Source organism: Diceros bicornis, chromosome 8 (assembly GCF_020826845.1).
Source record: "Diceros bicornis minor isolate mBicDic1 chromosome 8, mDicBic1.mat.cur, whole genome shotgun sequence".
NCBI classification, from domain to species: Eukaryota; Metazoa; Chordata; class Mammalia; order Perissodactyla; family Rhinocerotidae; genus Diceros; species Diceros bicornis.
Genome location: NC_080747.1, coordinates 73,790,298 through 73,812,634, shown reverse-complemented (window position 1 = coordinate 73,812,634; position 22,337 = coordinate 73,790,298). Strand labels below are relative to the sequence as shown.

At 36.1% G+C, this 22,337-nt stretch overlaps 1 protein-coding gene across 1 annotated transcript in view; it reads right to left on the bottom strand.

The window, feature by feature from the left end:
• MMRN1 (multimerin 1) overlaps nucleotides 1–22,337 on the bottom strand; it is a 59,704-nt gene that overhangs the window by 17,954 nt on the left and 19,413 nt on the right. The window contains exons 2-6 of the mRNA XM_058547508.1: nucleotides 21,945–22,064; nucleotides 19,300–19,406; nucleotides 9,831–9,938; nucleotides 8,315–8,488; nucleotides 1,482–3,470 (exon numbers count right to left, since the gene is read on the bottom strand). Of these exons, the coding sequence (XP_058403491.1) occupies nucleotides 1,482–3,470; nucleotides 8,315–8,488; nucleotides 9,831–9,938; nucleotides 19,300–19,406; nucleotides 21,945–22,064 (2,498 nt within the window). The remainder of the gene's footprint in view (nucleotides 1–1,481; nucleotides 3,471–8,314; nucleotides 8,489–9,830; nucleotides 9,939–19,299; nucleotides 19,407–21,944; nucleotides 22,065–22,337) is intronic.

Below are 22,337 nucleotides of genomic sequence, written 5' to 3'. Positions count from 1 at the left end.
CTTCCTTCTAAATTTATGCTCCTCCTCTGGTGGTTACAACATCTGTTAATGGTACTGCAACCCTCTCATTTCCCAAATTCAAAACCTCAAAACCTACAATATTCTAGGTCTCTCTCTTCCCCAAGGGCCATGCATTCAGCCTGTGAACAGCTCACATTTTTTACAGCGATGCAGTCTGCAACATAGTTCTGCTAAAGAGCTCAGCAAAATACCTATTGCAATCCCATCACTTAAAGGGAAGACACTGAGATGCAGGGAGGTGAACTTACCTCAGGCTACACAAACATTTGCTGAAACAACTAGGACCACAATCAAAATTCGTTGTTCCTCAGATCATTACTTTACCTGCTCTCTTGTTTCTATTGACTTTACTTTTACAACATTTCTCGCATCTGTCTCCTCTGTTTCAATGACAGATCTGCTCTTAGATCTGCTCTTCTTTTTCTTGTCAATATTCATTCAATAATGTCCTAATTGATATCCCTAATTTCATTCTCTGCTGTCATGCTGCACACTACTGCTAGCTTCATGCTTCTGAGACACAGTTCTTACTACATCCAACCCTCTGCTCCAAATTTTCAAAAGCCACTCTTAACAAAACTGTGTCTAAATGCCTTAGTGCTATGGTCTGAATGTGTCCCCCCAAAATTCATATGTTGAAATCCTAACCCCCAAAGTTGATGCTATTAGGAGATGGGGCCTTTGGGAAGCACTTAGGTCATGAGAGTAGAGCCCTCATAAATGGGATTAGTGTTCCTGTACAAGAGAACCCAGAAAGATCACTCTCCCCTTCCACCCTGTGAGAAGGCTATGGCTATGAACCAGGAGGAGGGCTCCCACCAAAACTTGACCATGCTGGAGCCTAAATCTGGGACTTCCCAGCCTTCTTATGAGAAATAAATTTCTGTTGTTCATAAGCCACCCAGTCCGTGGTATTTTGTTATAGTAGCCTGAACAGACTAAAACACTGAGGTTGGCATTCATGGCCTTCTGCCACCTACGCAAATCTAATTTCTGCTCACTTACGCATTCATTCAGTCAGACAGCCTTTCAACAGATACTTATTGAGTTTCTTATTGCATAGACTGAACATTTCCAGGTGATGCCAAAACCAGTAAGACTCAGTCTGGTCTTATTCATCAAGGAGCTCTTTGTCTAATAGCTTTTGTTAATTATGTATGCAAGGAAAAATGTTCCACAGGGGCAGATTTGATGGTTTTATAGGGGTTTTGTCACAAAAAAGTTAAAAAACATGTAGACAAATATTTACACTCTAAGTACTTGTTTCACATTGATGCCTAATTTACATAGGATAGACTTAGATCCAAATAATACATCAGGGATCTTCAAATTACTTGACTATCTACCCAAGTTCAAGTAGGCACCTTTTATACCTTATGGTCTTACTAAGCCATACAGATCTACTAAATATCATTTAAATTAAAGGAGCCATTGAAAGTTATTTTTTGGCAGTAGCTTACCAGGAAATACAACGTTGTCTGTGTTTCTTTGGGCCCGGCCTATGAGGACAGTGGTAAGATTCACTGCTGGTTTCTTAAGTGTATTGGCTTTCTTCTGCAATGGTTTTACTTGCTTCTGAGGCTTGACAACATTTGCAAGACCACCAGACAATGATCGATTTATATACCGAGTTAAATTAGATAGAGCAATTTGAGTTTTTATTTCAATTATTGATTCCACAAATTTTGTCAGATCTTTCCGAAGAAGCTGACTATCTGGTAGGGACCCTTTTATCCACTTAGGTATGGAAGCATTCAGTTCTGATATACTTGTAGAAGCATTATGACACCTTGTTAAATCTTCATAGAGAGTTTTGTTAAGCAAAGAGAAGTTAATTGAAAGATGGATAGATTTTGCTTCCAGTGCCTTAAATCTGGAATTTAATACCTGCAGTTGAAGAGCCTGGTCTCTCTCATTTATAGCTACACTGCCTTTTTTAAGTGAAATATAATATGGTATGAGCATCTTGCTTACTTTAGACTCAATGTCTTGCAACCGAGTTTCAAAATTTTTGGACATCTTTGTGGCTGAGAGTATTTTTTCTTCCAAATGACTCATATTTTGCTGGTATTTTATCACTTGGGGTGTGCTTTCATTGAACATTTGATAAATCTTTTGAAAGTTGGACTGATTTAATTTTTCATCTTTAGGAAAATCTGCAAGGGCCTTGGCAACTTGCAAAACAAAGTTATATCTCTGATCGTCACTGACCAAAATCTGAATAGAATCATTTAAACGTTGGAATTGAGGAATAAACGTCAAAATAGTTTCCATATTTTGGGTACATTTATCATGGACCTCAGGATTACACTTTATTGTACTTAAAGTCTCTTTTAACATGTAGTTATCTTGAATGAAATCAATGGCATTATTTATAATAGTCATGGTCTTATTTAGGCCATCTTCCATTTCTATGGCATATTCATTGATACGTCTGTCTAAAGCATCACCACGACTCTGTACTTCATTTCTAAGTAAGTTGTGTCTTTTTGAAAGTTCTCTGATAAGAAGATTTAGACCGTTGACAGCACTAATCAGATTTTCTACCTTTTTCTTTGTAGCTACTGCTTCCTTTGGTTGTTCATATGTCGTTGTCTCTCTAACTGATGCTCCCCGCTCAAGCAAAGGTTGAAGTATCTCCATATCATAAGTCAAATCATTTAGTTGCTCATTCATTTTATCCACCTTATTGTCCATTGGAAAGAGAACTTCAGTCAACGTTTGGTTTAACACTTGTAAATTCTCTTCTGTGTCCTTAATTTGAAATTTAAAATCATTTCTGCACTTAGATAACATGTCTTCACATTCAACCCTGACAGATTTTTTCTCTATCTCCAAAGCAATGGTGAGATTGGTAATCTTGCTGTCTTGGATGTGCAAATCATCAAACATTTGCAGCATCATCACGCCTTGCTTCTTTATTTTCTCATGTAGAGTAGACATGTACTCAGTGACATTACTGCTCACTGAGTCAGCAGCTGGAATACTCTTCTGACCTGCTATTTGTTCAGGTGATAAAAGCTGCTCCTGTACTTCCTTCATTTTAGACAGTGTCTTGTTGAAGGATTCATAATACAGAAAACTCCGTAAGTGTTCTTGTTCTAGAGCACCTTCTAAATGAGTCTGCTTTGCTTCTAGTTCTTTGATAGGCTTCTCACATGTAAAGGTCATTTCTTGCCTTATATTCACAATGCGATTTTTTAGATCTAGTATATCAGTCAAAGTGGGCCTATTTTCTTGCATTAAAACAGACTTTTGCTGGACCACTATTGAAACCACAGATTCGTTAACTTGTTGAATTATTTGTCTAGTGTTTTCAAGTTCCTTTGACAGACTCGATACAGTCTTGAAGAGCTGCGCTATGTTCTCTTGCATGTCATTCTGAAAAACTTTAAATTGTTCTCTTACTATATCCTTTACCAGGTCATTAATGCTTTTGGATTTTAGACCTAAAGAAAGAAATAATAAATAACAATAAATGATACATGATTTTAATTATATAAACTTTAGATGTCTCTAAAAAGATAAAAATGTTTGAGGTTAAACAATAACATGTAATAATAAAAAACATTTTGACTACATTTACTTATAAAATTTTTTAAATTACCATAGTTTCCAGAAGGTGATCACCTTCTTAACTGACAAGTCTGAGGGGAGAAATCAATTGTGGTGTAGAACATACTAGAACCATAAAGCTAAGGCTCTCTGGACAAAAGACATGAAGGAACTACTACGGACTTTAGTTAACTGGCCTTGAATACAATGAGTCTAGGTCTACTCTTTGTCTGGTGTGAAAATAAATGGCTTTGGGCTTTCTGCCTTAGTAAATACTACCTGGTGTTAGCCCATGTCTGTTTTATTAGGTTTCTAGTAAACAGGTTTCAGAGCTTGTGTTTTGAGCTTACAAGAAGTAATAAATTGACTGCAGAGAAGAAATTTAATGAGATTCCCAAATGAAGAACAATATGAATAGTCACAAGATTCAGCAATACTTTATAATAATAATAAATAATAATGAGATATTTGGGAATCACAAAACTAAGTTAAATGAAAACAGGAATTTAAGATATACATTAATTATCATAATATGACATTAATTCTTAACAAAAAGAGAAAAAGAAACTTGCCACTATTGAAGCACATACTAATATCTCTAGTATTAGAAGCATGGACGGGTCATAAGCTAGAATTATTGTCAGTTCTAAAAGTAGCGTTAAAAAAAAAAAGAAAAGGAAAAGGAAAAGAGTGGTGAACTATTCAGAACTATTTAGAATAGGAAATAAATATTTTAGAATGTAAAAAAAAAACAACACAAGCAAACAAAAAGACCTGTTACGTACAAAAACAGAAAATAGGAAAAAATAAAACATATGCTTGAGGCATATTTACAGTACACAGCTATGAAGTGCATATAAATGAAAGACATGTCCATTCAAATCCAAAATGTAGTCAATGACTACAATATAAAAATACAGAAAACATAATATAAAGCATTTCAAACAGGAAGGTTGGCACAATGGGGTATTGTGAAATGAGTTATGGCTACAATGAAGCCTATTCGAGAAAGATGATTATAGGATAGGGTCCAGCCCAGTGGCCTAGTGGTTAAATTCACAGACTGCCCTTCAACAGCCTGGGGTTTGTGGGTTTGGATCCCGGGTGCAGACCTACACACTGCTCATCAAGCCATGCTGTGGCAGCGTCCCACGTATAAAATAGAGGAAGATTGGCACAGATGTTAGCTCAGGGACCATCTTCCTCAAGGAAAAAGAGGAAGATTGGCAACAGATGTTAGCTCAGGGCCAATCTTCCTCACCAAAAGAAACAAAAAAAAAGAAAGATGATTATAGGATAGAAATATCTGTAATAGAAATATATAGCCTCTACACGTCTCTATTTTGTAAGCGAGTTTTTAAAAGTATTTAAGATGCATGAGAGACTTACATAAAAAGTATTGTGACAGAACTATTACACCAAATAGAGTGATGCATTGCTTAAGCATCTTGATATTCATTAATCTGGTATAAAGACAAAGCTGTAAATGTTGTTTACATGGATAAATATCTCCCTGGAAACCCTAGATCCTATGTTGTTAAATGAAGAAAGAGGAAAAAATTTTATTTTCTATTTCTAAACCTAGTGGAAACAAATAAATTTAAAAGTCCAAAAAACATAGGTAAGTGAAAATCAATTTGTACTTCATAGAAAAAGAAAAAAAAACAAGTGAAGTATGGACTAGTAATCAATGACACACAGCATCAAAGCACTGAGGAAAGGCTAAATTAATTAGAAAAGATTAAATAGCCACAATTAAGATAAATTATACTGAAACATTCCTAGCTTTTGTATTTAATAACATGAAGAATCACATGAGAAAGGTTTTAAAGTATTTTTATTTTCTAAATTTTACTTAGCATTTAACTAGTCACCCATTTATACACATCTTCACTGAGTACATTCTATATGCTACACTGAAAATGAAATTTGGAAAATTAGATTTCTGATTTAAAAATAGCATATGTTAGCTTCACTGAGTAAGGTGCTACTCAACAGCAAAGTTATTTTTATTGAACTTTCTACAGGATCATTCAGTCATCTCCTGTTAGTTAAAACTGTCTTTAATTCTCATGACAGCAACAACTTGACGAAATACAATAAAATATTTAAGGTTAAGAATCAGACTTTCTTGGAATTTACAATCTTATCATTTTGGCTTTAAAAGGTTTTCAAGATTGAAATGGGAAAATAAAACCTAAGTGTAATTAAATTAATTAATTAATTGTAGACAATAACAATAGATGTTTAGCTTCAGGTAGTGAAAAACTACGTGATCTGAAAGTCAAAACAAGAATGGTAGTAGGTAAAAACACTGTAAATAGGTAAGTACAGTACAGAATCTTGGCCAAAGGAATTAGAAAAAAAGCAAACAACGGAAATGAAAATCAGGAGGTGTTTTAGCTGTTATGCTTTAGAGCTTTAATGGAAAAATACACTGAGTAAAGGGTAAAATCACAGCAGTGTCTGAAAAGAAATCAGATTTCTAGGTTAAATACTTGTTTCAGGATACGGAGCTTTTCAGATAACATTTCTATCATTTGTTACTAAAACATCTGCGCAGAAATATGTCAAAGTGCTCTGTGCCAATATCTGAGTGGGCACTTCATTTTAACTCTGATTCTGTTTCACATGCCTCACGTGCTTCTACTTCCTAAAAAAGATGATATTGTACGTATTTGGTGACTTAACAGATGTATTTGCTGTCAGACACCCTGGCATGTCCCTCTGAGACTGAATGTGGGGCCGACTCATAGCACTCAGATAACTCTTAGGGAGTTGGGGCATTCGATTTGGAACAGTTTCTGTGGCTAATGGCAGATAAAGCAGTGCTTCTCACTGTGGATGCAAAGAAGGCCAGAGAAGAGGCTGTGGTTTTGCTAAGCGAGCGCAGCACCTTGGGGGGAGTTTAGTTCTTGTTGTGTGACGAACATTAACTACAAGCCCTCTGGTTCTCCTAACTGCTAGTGCTCAGTACACAGTTAATGCCTCCATTTGGGGAGGGAATTTTGTTGTTGCTGTTGTTATGAGTGTGTGTTTTTTCCTACATCAGTGCCAGGATTTTTGTTAGGAGTTTCACAAAATGCAGCTGACAGGCCTAATTCTCTCAAGTCATGATAACCAAATGTTGCTAAACAGATTTCATTACAGTGGTTATAGTCAATTATACACTGTTTCTATTTGACTTCCTTCTCATGCTGTCACTTCAGGGAAAATACATTCCTCTCTCACGCTTGCCGTCAGTAAGTTTTGGCCACCGGGGACATGCCAGGTTTGTCGGACAAGGTCTTTCTTTCAGTGGCTTAATAGCACCGGTTATATACATGATTTAAAAAAATCATGGTTGCTACTGTAGTGTAGATGATATAGGAACCTCGACCTTTTTCTCTTTTACCTGTGAACCGCAATAGAGAAAAAATAACTTGTGATGATAGAAATGGGATTGTAGAGTGAGTATTTTTTTAATGTATAAAACAAAGTGAAAAGGACAAGTAATCTTGAAACTTGGAAACATACAGTAAACCCAATGAATTGAGACACTCCTATTAACCAAACTACTTCCCTAGAAATATCTATGCCCTACCTAAAACCCCTTTGCCTGATTAACTCCTCCTGGTCCATCACTTATCAGTTGAGATGGTTTCTCTTCGAAGAAGCCTTCCTTGGTCCCTTTAGACTGGATTTGTTGAAATTATCAAGCAGTCCAATTGTACCCTGTGCATAACACTACCATAGTAATTTCTCATTATATATAAATCTCTGAGGCAGGCAGAATATTGCTGCCTCTCCCAAGACGTCCACACTCTAATTCCCTGAACCTATGAATATGTTACCTTATGTGGCAAAAGGGCCTTGGCAGATGTGATTAAGGTTAGGACCCTTGAGATGAGGAGATTATCCCGGATTATCCAGCTGGGTCCACTGTAATCACAAAAGTCCTTAAAAGAGGAAGAAGAAGACAGAAGAGTCTGGGAGACACCATGAGGACTCCACAGCTGTTATTGGCTTTTCAAGATGGAGAAGAAGGCCATAGCCAAGAAATGCTGTAGCCTCTAGAAGCTGGGAACAAGCTTCAGTTTATAGCCATCAGGAAAACGGGGCCTCAGTCCTACAACTGCAAGAAAATGCGTTCTGATAGCAACACGAAACGGATTATCCTGTCGAGCCTCCAGAAAAGAACATAGCCTGCTGTTTTAAGAGAACAAAATTCAGGCAAAACTGATTCACACTGATCAAGAAATTATTTCTCTGAGCTGAGATATTTTAGGATATATTTTATTGATTATACTCCATGATATACATAATTTCTGGGATAGTAATGCATTTAGATTTATCCTCAGTCTCTCCATCAATATTATTGAGACAACCATGCAGCTGCCTTAATAATCATCCCTTAACCTCATCTTTTTCTTGAACTTAAAACCACAATGGAAGTAAATTCAATATTGCTCATTTCAACTATAAAGAAATACAAGTTAGGCTGTAACTAGTACATAATGTCAATAAATCAGATGAAATATTCAGTCAAAGATTTGACTATACAGTAAAAAATATTTAGATGTTTCAAATTATTTCAGAAATTGAGTGATTTAAAAATATCTGATTCAAAAAATATCTGTCTTAGCTTTCCATACCACCCAATCTAAAGCAAAGAGCCCAAAGTGACATGAGAAAAGATAAATGAGTCATTTGCCTTTTGTCTTAACTGAAGAAATAATTTATTTTATTTTACTTTTACCTTTTAGAAAAGACTGAAATTCCCTGCCTTTATCTTCCTTGATTTTCCCTTCTAGGGAAGAGTACATGTTCCTTACATCACTCACAGCCAAAGAAACATTGTCAATCTTCTTCTGCAGAAGGGTCAATTTTATTGCCTGGTGGTTCAGCTGGTCAGCCATTTTTTGTGTCACTGCTGCATGCAGAAGAAGAGACAATTGGAAACATTTAAAAATATATATATATTTAAAACCACTCAAATTTTACTATTGGTTTAAAGGTAATTCAAATGAACCATGTTTGCATTATTTATTTGAAAGTATAGACTACACACACTTAGCAAATGGCAACCTGAATTTTACACTACTTAGGGGTAGAAATTAGTAAAAAGTACTGTAATACCTTAGATTTCTAAAATGTTTTAACTCTTCCCAGACTTTTCAGTCTTTTTTTTTTTTCAACCTCAAAGCCTTATTGTTACATTCTCAGTAGATAAAGAAGCTGCGAGTCAGAAAACCAAAACAATTTGCTTCAGGTTACAGAGCTAATGCCTCATCTTCTGTTTTCAAATCCAGTGCTCCAGCATTAAATATGCGTATCTGTATATATGTATGTAGTTGATCTATATACTGAGAATCTTATTCTTTACCGAGATATTCTTTAATGAGACATAAAGAGATTCAGAATTTAGTTTGAATGACTTTGTATAGCAATGATCCTTTCCATGCCTTTACATATGCACTTCAATCATTCAAGGAGGATTTTATGGTAAGGAGGATTTTATGGTATCTTATGAATACACTGAATTCCAATCCCTTAAAAAAATTAGAGTACAGTTTCTAAGATATATTCACCTGCACTCTTAAGAAGATCCCCTTAAGTCATATTTCTCAATTTGAGTGCCTTACTCTGTGTGACTAGAACTATGCCAAACACAGTGAAGAGATGTTTTTAGTAGTAACCAACCTTATGTTTCTGAGACAGAAAGCTAAGCCCAAAAGAAATGGGAAAATATTAATGATTAGAAAGACGAGAAAATATGTGACACGCCAACTTTGGATCAACATGAGGTTCTTGTTGATCACAATTTTTTAGTCACAATTTTTTTCCCTGGTCAGTGATCAACATCCCTTAGTGATCTCTTATCAACCAACGGAAGGGAGATTCTTAGCTCCCTTAAAATGATCGTCGTTCTTTCCATGTCAAGATTTCTTCCATGATTGCATTCTTTGGTGGACAAGAGTTTGATTTTATTTTGGAAACCTGTGATTTCCTTACAACCTAACATGACAGCATTTTAATTCTCCCTCTGTGTTTGCACACGGAGCTTCAATAATTATGCGTGACCCCTTCAGGCTGGGAACCTGCAGCTCATCCACAGTTTCTCCCAACATGCAGCATCAATAGAAAAGGATTGAGAGGTATGTTAATGCGTCACCACCAGATATTTGACAGCCAAGTGATTTCTTGTTTGGAAGTTGTCATCAATAGTGTTGACAATAATTGGGTTAGGGAACATAGTAATTACAATCTGTAACCTGGGTCACCACAGTCTTGCTGCTGCTGTTGCTGCTCGGCTGTCCCTCTGCCAACAGCTGTTTGACTCTCAGCCTGGTTGCTGTGTATCAAGTGCTGCTGTTCCTGGGCTAGAGAGGAGCAAAAAAGAGAAGAGAGAGAGTTAAGCTTCGGGACTGCCTCATTTTTTCCTGTCCTGAGTAATAATGTGGCTCACATTCATTTTCCTGTGTGCTGAAGCATGATGGTCTGCGACGATTGCAGAGTAAGCTGCTCTCCTCCACCCGCAGAGCCATGTGCTACCATGTTGGTGTTAGAAGTGCAGGACTCTAATTCTGTTTGAAAAAAATAAAATTATTCCGATCTCCTTTTAGGCGAAAATGGATGATAGTTTGTGGAAGCTGTGTAAACTGGCTGACATAACCTGCCTGCAAAATTTAGGGGACTTTAAAAATCAGCTGTGTTAAAGCTATAGCAGCTTTATAAGTGGATGGCCACAATGTCTGCTTGTTTAACAATGTAATTTCCAACTGGTGTCTACTTGGAAATAAGGGAGAGCTACAGGTTCCTTACTGAAAGAATATGTGTGTAAGTAATAGTGCCACTTAAATGGGTTGTGCCCAGATTTTTAAGAAATACATAGGCTCAAAACATAAGGATGCCAAGTAGAAGTAAACGATAGGGCACATTGCAAGGGAATCAACCTGTAAAATCAGTGAAATTTCAGAAAAACTGGAAATTCTTATATGGTAAATCTATTCTGTTAAAGAACTGCTTCCCATTTCACATGAATCAAGTTAATATTTTAAATGGCAATACGATTTTTCATTGGGGAAAACAATTTAGAGGAAAGATTTATTAAAAATATTGAACACATCAAGTAATGTATGTCTGTAATTTGCTGACTTCTAATGAACACATTTATTTATTGCAGTCTGCCTATCAGACATGAGAAAACAAGTGTTTGGTGTCTGACTGTGCTTCTTCCCATGTGAAATTACGTACCAATGAAACTGCACCTCTGGCACATGTTAATTATGCTCCCGAAGGCACATGTGGCTGTGACAATAATACTAAAACATCTCTACTCCATAGAAAGTGTAATATATTTGGCACTAATTTGAGTTAGTATGTATTGTTAGATTGAATTTCGCATTGCTTTTCTTCTGGGCATTGAGCTAAAATAATGAATTTCCATTCATGTCCAAGGTTTTTGTTTTGATTATGTTTCTTTTTTTTTCTCCACTATATTATATAAATCCGGTGTAATTGTTGATTTATTTGGTGGAAGAAAACAATCTGCAGCTTGGGGAAAAATGTACTCATTTGGGGGTTGCAGTAGGTGGTGAAAAGCGTTAATTTTCTGTTAAGTCCTAGCAATAAAATTCTTATAGTCTAAATTCAAATTAATTCACACAAATACATCTATTAAATAATTGCACAAATTTTTTGTATCAAGGTTCCTCGTTAGGTGATGTAACAAAGCATTTTCCTGGCAGCTAAAATCGAAGTCTACCCCAGAGGGCAGCTAGAGAATGAAGCAAAGGTTCTCAAACCAGGCTACCTAGATCAGCAGTATCAGCATCACCCAGGAACTTTTAAAAATGCAGCTTCTAGATCCCACCCTAGATGTGCTAATTTAAGAAATACTGGAGTGGGGCAGTAATCTGTGTTTTATAACAAGCTCTCCAGGTGATTCCAATGGACACTGAAGTTTGAGAACCACTGGAGTAAAGCATCAAGATTAACCTTCCTCCACAACTTCCCACCACATTACCATCCCCGTTTTTCATAGCAGTGAAAGAGTCTGCGTAATACAGATCTGTAACTATTTACAGCAAAAGGAATAGATGGGATTAACAGGATAACACATGGTCTTTTCATTTTCTTACTGCTTACCTTTTTGAGCTAGATATAGGAAAACAAAAAGAGGTAGACCATAGTTAGTAGGCAGAGGATGCTTTGTTAGGAAGCAATGCGTAATTATAGCAAAAAACAAAGAGTATATTGTTTTGCGGCATACAAACAAGGTTATTATTCACATTTCCTTTTCTATTATTAACCTTTAACACATATTATGGTTTTTAAATATTTCTTTAGAGGGGCTGGCCTGGTGGCACAAGCGATTAAGTGCACGCGCTCTGCTGCGGCGGCCCAGGGTTCGCCGGTTCGGATCCCAGGCGCACACCGACACACCACTTGGCAAGCCATGTTGTGGCGGTGTCCCATATAAAGTGGAGGAAGATGGGCACGGATGTTAGCCCAGGGCCAGTTTTCCTTGGCAAAAAAAGAGGAGGATTGGCAGATGTTAGCACAGGGCTGATCTTCCTCACACACACACACACACACACAAAATTAAATATTTCTTTAGAATAGTAGTTTCTCATCATGGATGGAAATCAGAAGCATCTATAAATTTTGAAACACTAAAAGTGTCCATGTTCTTTCCATTCCTCACCTGAAGATTCTGATTCAGCACATCTGTTCTGGGGAATTGAGCATGTGTGTATCTATATTTTAAAACTCTACAGGTGATTTTGATGTGTGACCCTGGTTAAGAAGCACTAATTTGGAACAAATTGCAAAATTTTCTAATTCTAATAAATAAATTCATTGTTACAAGGCAGAAAATGCCAGACATTTTCATATTAAAATTGCAATCCAGAAATCATTCTTCATAATTTTTTTTTGCTGACGAAGATTCCCCCTGAGCTAACATCTATTGCCAATCTTCCCCTTTTTGTAGTCACAAAAAGTGGCATGCTGTTACAGTATGGCCACTGACAGATGAGTGGTGTAGGTCTAAACTGTCGGGGGAAGAGGGAGAATCTCCCTCTGCCCTTTCACTTAAGGTTCTTCTGGCTGGCCAAATAATCAACAAGACAGGTTAGCAGGAGAAAATAATACCAAGTTTAATAACATGTATACATGGGAGAAACTCAGAAATGAGCAACTCGTCCCTCTGTCTAAGCTGCTTGCTTAAGTATTGCAGCTAAAGGTGAGGAGCGTGTTGGGGGTGGGTACTGGCCTGGGACTTCAGAGGGCAGGAGGACAATTCTTTTCAGGGTCATCTATAGATAATGTGGTCAGGGAGAGATAGAGTTTTTTGATAAAAGGGGCTTGGTGCCCCTCCCATTGTAACATCTATTTTACATTATCATTACAGCCATCATGATAGAAGATCTGTTCCAGGAAGGAGCCACCATGTCAAATTCTTTAGGCAGTTAGTGGGGGAGGTCAAATGTCCCTCAGAGAAAACAATCAAGGTAAAGACATATATTTCAGGGTGGCCAAATCTTCATCTCCTACAGCACCCAGGAACCTAACCTGGGTCACCGAAGTGGAGCACAACAAACTTAACCACTAGGCCACTGGGACTGGCCCCATAAATTTTTAAACAACCACACAAGAGGAGGCAGGGGGTATTTTAAGTCTTCTAGGATCATGTCTGAGTGGCATACTTCGTCTAGTCATAGTTCTTTCTGTGCCACCAGTCCAGGCAAGTTTCTGAATGTGCAAGAACTGAAAACAACCTGGCTAGGAGGTAAAGGGTCGAGAATAGAAAGGAGATAAATGAAGAGCACACAAGTCTAATTTTCTATTGACCTTAGGGTCAAAAGAATTTCAGATTAATATCATTCATGTGATCTGGAAAAATGCTACTGCATTTTTGTAAATAAGGAAATACAAAGTGACATACTACAGAAAATCAACAGATTAGAAATAAAAACTAAAAAGATAAGAAAAAAATCTTAAAATCAGTGACAAGTGAGAGGAGAGAAAGTAAATAAAGAAAGCCTTCAGAAAGAATAAAAGAGAAATTGAAAGGGATAAAGAATAATACATAGAAGTATCGAGTGAAAATCTTTAGTTTTCTTATGTACTTATCTTTGGTGAATCACTCATTATGTGGAAACATAATATGTATGAAATAAGTAAAATTAGATTTTCTCCATATTTTTGTGAAGTTTTAAATAGACTAATTTGAAAAAAAAGGAATTGGAAAAATACTTTTAATTTCAAAATACTTTGAATGACAAAAACTAATGTGATTGCATGTGTGTACATGCGCAGGTGCATAAAACTTCCCATTTGCTCTCAGCTATAGTTATTTTAAAATGAATTGTTTAAGGAGAAAATAGGTGGGGAAATTATAGCAAAGTAAAAGAAGTAAAAGAAACAACTGTTAAGCATCACACGAGATCTTTGAGATCCAATTGTCATATGAACCTCTTTTCTCAGCAATTCATTGGATGAGGTCCCTGCCAAGGCTGTTAAAAACTTGAAATGCCTGTTTAACAAATTCAATAGTTTGTGTTATCTTTTCCTAGCTCTGTTTGTTGACCGGTGTTCAATACTTGCATTCATCCCAATTTATCACACGGGAGTTAGCCAGAGGAGAAGTGCTGATAGGGTCTCTGATAAGAGAGGAGTCAGTTACTCTCCTGTGATAAAGTTCCTGGTTGGTCGATGCGCTTTTATTTTTTCATTTAGCGATCTTTCTGTCTTCCCAAATGTATTCCCTACCACCAGGACTGCCAGGAATTCTCGGTTTTCCAGGCAATCCATCTTATCTTGCACTTAAGCACAGACCTTCGCTTTATTCCATAGGGTGCAGATTTCTAAGTCTCTTTTTCTTGATGCTTTCTAAGAGGTGCAAGGACAGAGGGCATTTATTTAAATCAATTATCTTTTAAAGATCTTTATGCACTTCAGATTTTAAAAAAATGCAATATATTTTAAAAATTGGATTCCTTTTTTTCTTTTCTCCCCATACAATTACTCTTTTTTTCCTCCACTGGGAACTCTGACCTTGGTGGATCAAGGACTTAGAGAAGCAAGGTCGGCAAGTGTCAAGAGCAACAGCTTCCTTTTTAGGGGCTTTTTTAATTAGACAGGTGTTTTTTGTGAGTGTTTTTTTTTTTTCTCCAGGCCTTGGAGGCACATGGTGGAAGTCATTAACGGCAACTCAGTAATGAGGAAGCTTGCTCTTTCCCCCTTAGAACCAGAAACCTTCCTGTGTGGCTTGACAAGACTGGTTTCCAGCTGATCCTGGAATGTGAAATGTGAATACTTGCACGGTGACATTCAGTACATAGACAACGATTTACTGAGATTTAGTAGTTAAATAGAAGAAGGCAATTTTGTACAACAAGAACTCACGGTACATGGTATCTTTTGACTAACTGTACCATAATTTTATTGAGCAAGATGCTTACAGAAGGTAATGTTCTTTCTCAAAGAGGAAAGCATTAATCACCACTGGGAAGAATTAGATATGCAAAAATAAAAGAAATATAGTTTTTTCCTATTTTAAATATTATAACTTTTATTTCATATTAATTGAAGTAATATTTTTAAATAATCTTCTTGGAGAAGCCCCATATTTAAAATGTTAGTTACAATAGCTCTTAAATAACTTGTTGAATTATTTTACAGCATTTATGAAATAAAATATTTTCATCTATTCATAACATATGGTAGGGGTCAGTTTATTCCAATAACTGCATAATTTCAGTTTTTCAGCATTCATAATATCTGAGATAGATTTTATAAAACATAATTTTATAAAATACTGTTTTCCTATATAGAGGATGTCACTAAAGCTGACTGGGTGTTTTTTTTTTTTTAACAGATTTACAAAGAAGTTTTTCTTTCTTCTTCTCTAAGTTAAAATTATTTGAACTTAAATTCCTGTCCTTTGTGTCATTAGAGCAAGCCACAATTTCCTTGCTCTCCTTGGGAACATTTTAGAGACATCTGCTGGAGAAGTGCATTATTGCAAATTTTATAAAATTGGTTTAAAAAGCATGTTGTTACTGACATTTCAAAAATATGCCTTGGATACCAGATCACAAAATTAGATCCCTGTCTGAAGACAAACTGTGACCCTCAAAAAGGTAGAACAAAGGTAAAATATATCAGAACTATTACTTTGCTGTTGAATTCAATGCTCCTTTCTTTTAAAAGGTTCTAGTCAAAGTTCTATTCACTTAGACTTTTTAAAAATTGGTTCCCTCTTGATAGTATGACTAATATTTTTAATAAGCTAATCTAGAATTATTTTCAGAATTTTGATGATCTGAGTTGCAGCAAAAGAGCCTGTGTGGAGGTTCAGTAATGTTATAAACAGCAGATCATAGAATAAGACAATGGGAAGAATTGCCCCATGGATTAGAACCACAACATCCCATCCTAACAGGTTGGGGATGGATCTATAGCGAGAGAGAGGGAGAAAGAAAAAGAGAGGGAGGTAGAAAAGTGGAGTAAAAGAGAGGACAGTTGCCTGCAGTTCCATTTTATTCCTGATCTATTGATCTTTCTTGTACATTTAAAAAGCTCTCCCTTTTTAAGGTAAAGCTGCAATCTATATTAAAAGGAAATCATAGGGGCTGGCCTGGTGGTGCAAGCGGTTAAGTGTGCGCGCTCCGCTGTGGCGGCCCGGGGTTCGCCAGTTCGGATCCTCAGCCCGCAGCGAAACACTGCTTGTCAAGCCATGCTGTGGCGGTGTCCCATATAAAGTAGAGGAAGATGGGCATTGGATGTTAGCCCAGGGTCAGTCTTCCTCAGCAAAAAAGAGGAGGATGGGCATTGGATGTTAGCTCAGGGCTGGTCCTTCTCACACACATACACACACAAAAAAAGGAAATCATTACTTTTGTGTGATGAAATTTATTTTGTTTGTGGGGAGGAAACTTGTTGGAGAAGCAGGGATTTGTGAAATTTATGTAGTATTTTACAAATATTCTATGAATGAAATAATCTTGTAATATTGTGAAGGACTAGCTCTGAAGTAATTATCATGGTAGCTACATAACCAAGTTATTTCACACCCTTGAGGGCTCCGAAGAGGTTTAAAGAATGGATCAGCCACACTGATTATTCTTGCCGTATTTGGGGCTGCTTGTCATATGAGAGAGTGTGGAGAGTGTTGTCAAAGGAAACGTGACAATCTTCTCTTTCATATAAGAATAAAAGACTGTTGGCACATATACACAGTGTGATAAAAAGGGGTGGGGGAACTTGGTATGTAATTGGGTAGGAATCACAAGGGAAAAATGTGTGACTCCCCCCGCCCTTCCCGGGATAGATAAGATAATGAAGAATGGTTCAAGGGACAAAGTGACACAGTAGTTCTTGACACTACCAGTACATCAATTGCACTAATAAAAAATTCAACAGCTTTTATGTACTGCAATAAAAGTGAAGGGTAGGATGGTCAGAATATTGTAGGGAGCAACAGTAGGTTCTTTTGGAATCACAGTTATAGCAGAATTGATTGTATGACAACATGGCACAGTGGGTATATCTGCCATCAGAAAATTATTCCTACCATAGGTTTCAACAGAAAGAAGCCCTTACCACAGCAGTTTAATCGGCAGATCTCTGCATTATGAGTAATTCTAATTATAGTACTGTGACAGAAGGTCATAGTCAGAACCATTCTGGGACATTTTTGCTAATGGGGATTCAAAATAACGATTTGTAAATCTAGTATTAAAGATATCCACAGGTTGCCTCCAATTAGAATATAAGGTTTCATTAAGCAATCAAAGCTAAACTATTTGAATTCCATTTAAATATTTCATATAATACTTTGAAAAAAATAGGGAATGACAGTACATAGCAGATATTCAAAACTGTCGACTAGTCTCTGTTTTTTTGTGTGTGTAGTTATAATGACGGAATTCTGTGTTTTCCCATCCCAAGTGCATATAGTCCACCATGGTGGACTATAATCGATTAGTAGGTATACAAGGATGAAACGTGAAGCAATAGCAGTCCTCATCAGCTGGAGTCAGCAACGTCCTTTACCATTTACGTTTTACTTCCTGCCGCATATCTACATTCAGCCCTTATGTGCAATAGGGGATGTAACGAGATTCTAAATTTCTAGAAAGTTATGCTGTGAACAAACACTTGAATCTTTAAGAAATAAAAATGGAATTAATATTCCTAGGATATCCTTCTTCATATGAAAAGAGATATATAAAAACTAATCTTAGACTTTAGAAATATAATTCTAAATACTGTCCAGAACGTTTAACCATCTGCCATATAGACTAGAAACAAACATGTTTTACCACTGTGAGTATTTCTGTGCCCCTCATGGAAATCACAAGTCCTTTGAAAGCAGGATAATATTTGGATTTTTTAGAATATGCTTAGTTAACTTGTTTCCAAATATTTTTGGTGTAGATGATATTTTGTTTCAAAGTACATTTCACCTGATTATAAACACAGTACATATTCCTGCTACACTCTGAAAATGAATTGAATTTTTATAACATCTCTGAAATTCAAGCCAGATCCAGAACAAATAGCATTACAGTGAAATTTGCCTACAGATTCTCATTGAATGGTCTAGAAGAGCCATATATAATACCCCCAACTAAACTGCAAGGTTGCTGGAGCCTTTGTATTACAACTTTTTTTCTTAATGTGAATCATAATGGTTTCTCCACACTTACATTAATTTTTAATCACAACCTCTTAACACTGCTGATTGAATTCCCCACCACTGCTAATGGCCTTTCTGGTAATATTCATTCATGTAAAATATGTATGCTGATGCCATGTCTTATTTTTCAAAGGAAACCTGTTTAAAGCCAAAAGCAAAATAATAGTCACATGAATGTTAGGCCACAGCAGGTTACCATGTGTTTGATCAGCTTTGCCACCAGAAAATCCTTAAAATCTCAGCTGAAAAAAAATGGCTCCAGGGCCGACCCCGTGGCTCAGCGGTTAAGTGCACGCGCTCCGCTGCTGGTGGCCGGGGTTCGGATCCCAGGTGCGCACCGACCTACCGCTTCTCCAGCCATGCTGAGGCCGCGTCCAACGTACAGCAACTAGAGGGACGTGCAACTATGACATACAACTATCTACTGGGGCTTTGGGGGAAAAAAAAAAAAGAGGAGGATTGGCAATGGATGTTAGCTCAGGGCTGATCTTCCTCACACACACACACACACACAAAAATGGCTCCATTAGGATAAAAAAAAAAGCAGAGTTATTCATGCCATATTTGTACATTCTTTAAAATTGAATTTAATTCATAAACACAATATTATTTCAAATAATTGAACTGGAACAAAAGTAGAGAGTAGTCTTATTTTTACATAGGGTCACTTCTAAGGATAATTTATTTAAAATATAAAATTAGGATTTCTGATATTTTAATAAGGCATGTCTCTATAGCACATAGTTAAGAACAAGTAAGATATTTAGGCGGCTCTCCATTTACTCATCATGTAAAACCAGCATAAAAATGGGGGGAGAAATTAAAGGACAGCTTATGAGATTTTAGGCTGCTATAATAGCTACCAAGTTAGGAAGTTCTGAAAAGGTAACAATCCTAATGGTTTGGCTACATGTTAATTAACCTTGGTTCAAAATGGAAAATGTAATTCTTTTCTTCATTGGAATCAGTTGCTTATTCTTCAGAAGTTTTATGCTTCTAATTGTTATTATGAAATTAATATTAGAATGTACCTTTTAGCTGACATTTAGCTCCACTGAAGCCAGGACAGCACTTCCATTCCAACGAGGTAACAATTTTATGTTGCATCCTGTAGACAGCATTTGATATCTTCTGAGACCTAAAGAGGAGAGCAATTGGGGAAAATAGATTATTTATCTCATTAAATTATCAGTTGGAATAATAAATATAAAGTGTTTATATTTAAAGTGCTTATATTTAAAGTGTTTGGGACAATGCCTGAAATATAATAAGCATTCAGTGAGTGTTATCTATTATTACTATTATAATCTTCATCATCAATATTATTGTCAAACTTAGATTTCCTTAAATACATTTAAAAAGCACTAGGGGTTATACTATTTGGTATTTTAAATTTATACCCATCATTACATTTTCTAAAGATACTATAGCTTTTCCTTTGTTAATGGTCTTCACTAAATCAATGTTAAAATTTATTTTAATTCCAGTTTTTAATTAGTTTACAGGGATAAGTTATTTCAATTCTTATTATTTAATATATTGTTATAGTTAAAAGGATATGTTTTCCTTCTGATCAATATCAAACAACTTAGAACAAATTGGATATTAGTGATCTAATTGAAATTATTATTTTTCAACCTGCATTTCCTTATCTCCAAAGTTTTTAAACCACACTATTATTTCTTTCGTATAGTATTTCTCTCTGAGAGAGAGAAAGAGAGAGAGAAAGGGATCTAAAATGAGAAAATATTATTTCTAAGAGGAAACCATGGAAGGGAAATGAAGAAACCATAACATTTCAACTAAACAATCAATATAAATAGTAGACGATACTAAATTGCTCTGTGTATGTAAATCATAAATAAAATTTGGCCATATTATTCTCATCCCTATGACTTCCATATTTAGCTAATATTTATCAAATGGGCCTATGAAATGGGTTTATATCATCTTGTTGAATCCACAAATTAGTTGCACAAGGAAAGCATTATTATTATTCTGATTTGGTGATAAGGAACCTGAGGAACAGAGAGATTAAATAAATTGCTTGAAGTCCCATATCTAAGAATGATTGAGCTGGGATTTTAACCCATGCTGTGTGGGTTAACCTCCCCTGTTATTATCTAGAGTTTGTCTCATACAACTATGTGGAGACAACAGTAGTCACTTTTATGGGTAAATCCTAATTATGCGGAGGAAACGCATAATAACAGCCTGGGCTTTCGGAGACCTGGGTTTTAGTTTCTGCCATAACTTGACAGATAATTCAATATGTGTGAGGTTATTCCTCAATTTTAAAATGAGCTATAAGATTGCTTCCATCTCTAAAAGTAGGCTAATCATTTATCTGTGTTTATTTCAGTCGATTATATTCAGTAAATAAACCTGACCAATGAAATATCATCTCCAGTCTAGTAGCTAAAGCCAAATAGGAAGTGAGGCAGTTTGGAAAAGGACTCTTTAGAGATTATTAGGGTGAACTTAAGCAATTAGTTGCATTTTGTTGGGGTCAATGTTCTTGCTTTGGCAAACTGGATCTCTGGTATACATGGCTCAGATATAACAAACGAAAAAGTGACAAACGTTGCATAAATAACTGAAATAGTGAATGAATGGAGAGACTCATTCAAAGGTAGAGAAAGATAAGAGATGAGACTAAAGATATAAATTCTGGTTTGTTTAAAGGGAAAAAAATAACGCTCACCCTGAACTCAGAAGGGCAGTATGATAGGGGTTACTGTGGTAATATTGTCATTACTAAAGAATTAGCAATGCATTCTTTGTATCTCCTGTTGACAAGGAAATTGTCACAAAGGGAGTAAATGTTGAAAGCAGAACTGGAGCTCAGCTCTCCCAAATCCCTAAGATGTGCTTAGCTCTCTGGACCATGAACCTTAGCTATTCCTCAAAGGACTAAGAAACACCTTGATTTTATGTATCCTTACTGTGCACTGTTCCAGATTGCCGATGTGTCAGATTCATTGCCTGAATTATTTCCATGACAATTTGCATAACATTAGCCATCATGGCCTGAATAACAATTTTAGTTTTTATTGTAGCCTCTTCAGAAATACCCCCAGCTGAGCTACTGTGACTGTATGAATTCAGAGAATTTGTCAATTACACAGCCCCACATTTTAGGACAATTATATAAATTTTTTAAAAATGAAAACCAACTAACGTGAGTCATTAAAATAGACACAGGAAGCTGCTTTACAATGCATAATGGCAATTAGTGGCTTGCCAAATTATAGACTTCTCTCTGACCTAGTATGAAAGGGAAATTATCAATAAACCTTTAAAACTATGTATGAATTTCATAAGGAATTAAAGGACCGGATTGTTGATCAGGTCATAGAATAAAAGTAATAGTAATAGTAAAAATGGAAACAAGCATGAGAGTTAACATTTACTGAAAATTCACAAAGTACCAGGCACTAGTCTAAGTATATTACTGCATTATCTCACATATTCTAAAAACAACCATATGAGCCAAGTATTATTAGTATCTGCATTTTAACTTACTCAAGCCCATACATCTAGTTTTATGTGATAACTCTTCCCTGACCCTGATGTACATATATACCTGGGATGATTAACTTTCTCTATATATTCCAGGCCATACATGTCATGATTATGGTGCAACCAGCAGCTATTTTTAAGAATGATTACACACCTCTGAGGACAAGATCCACTGGTCCAGCCACAGGGCTCTCTCCCATTTGGAACATAAGTGACTTGGTTGTCCAGTATCACTGTGGGCGATAATCTGGTATGTACATAAGCACACCAATTCCTAAGGAAGAGATAATTTTTGTTAGAAAAAAGTCATTGTCAAGAAGAATTCTTTTCATCAAAGTTATTTTCATAGACCTGTATCTACTACTGCCAGTATTGTAGATCAGATACCTTGAAAAATTGATATCCAGCTTTAAAATATCTAGAGATGAGAGAAAATATACTTGTTACTGCATTGCTGTACTCACGGAAAGTAAAGAAACACTACAAGATCAAAGTAAATTAAGCATACATCAGAGCTAAGACCAGAACTATATTCCTTAGCTGTAAG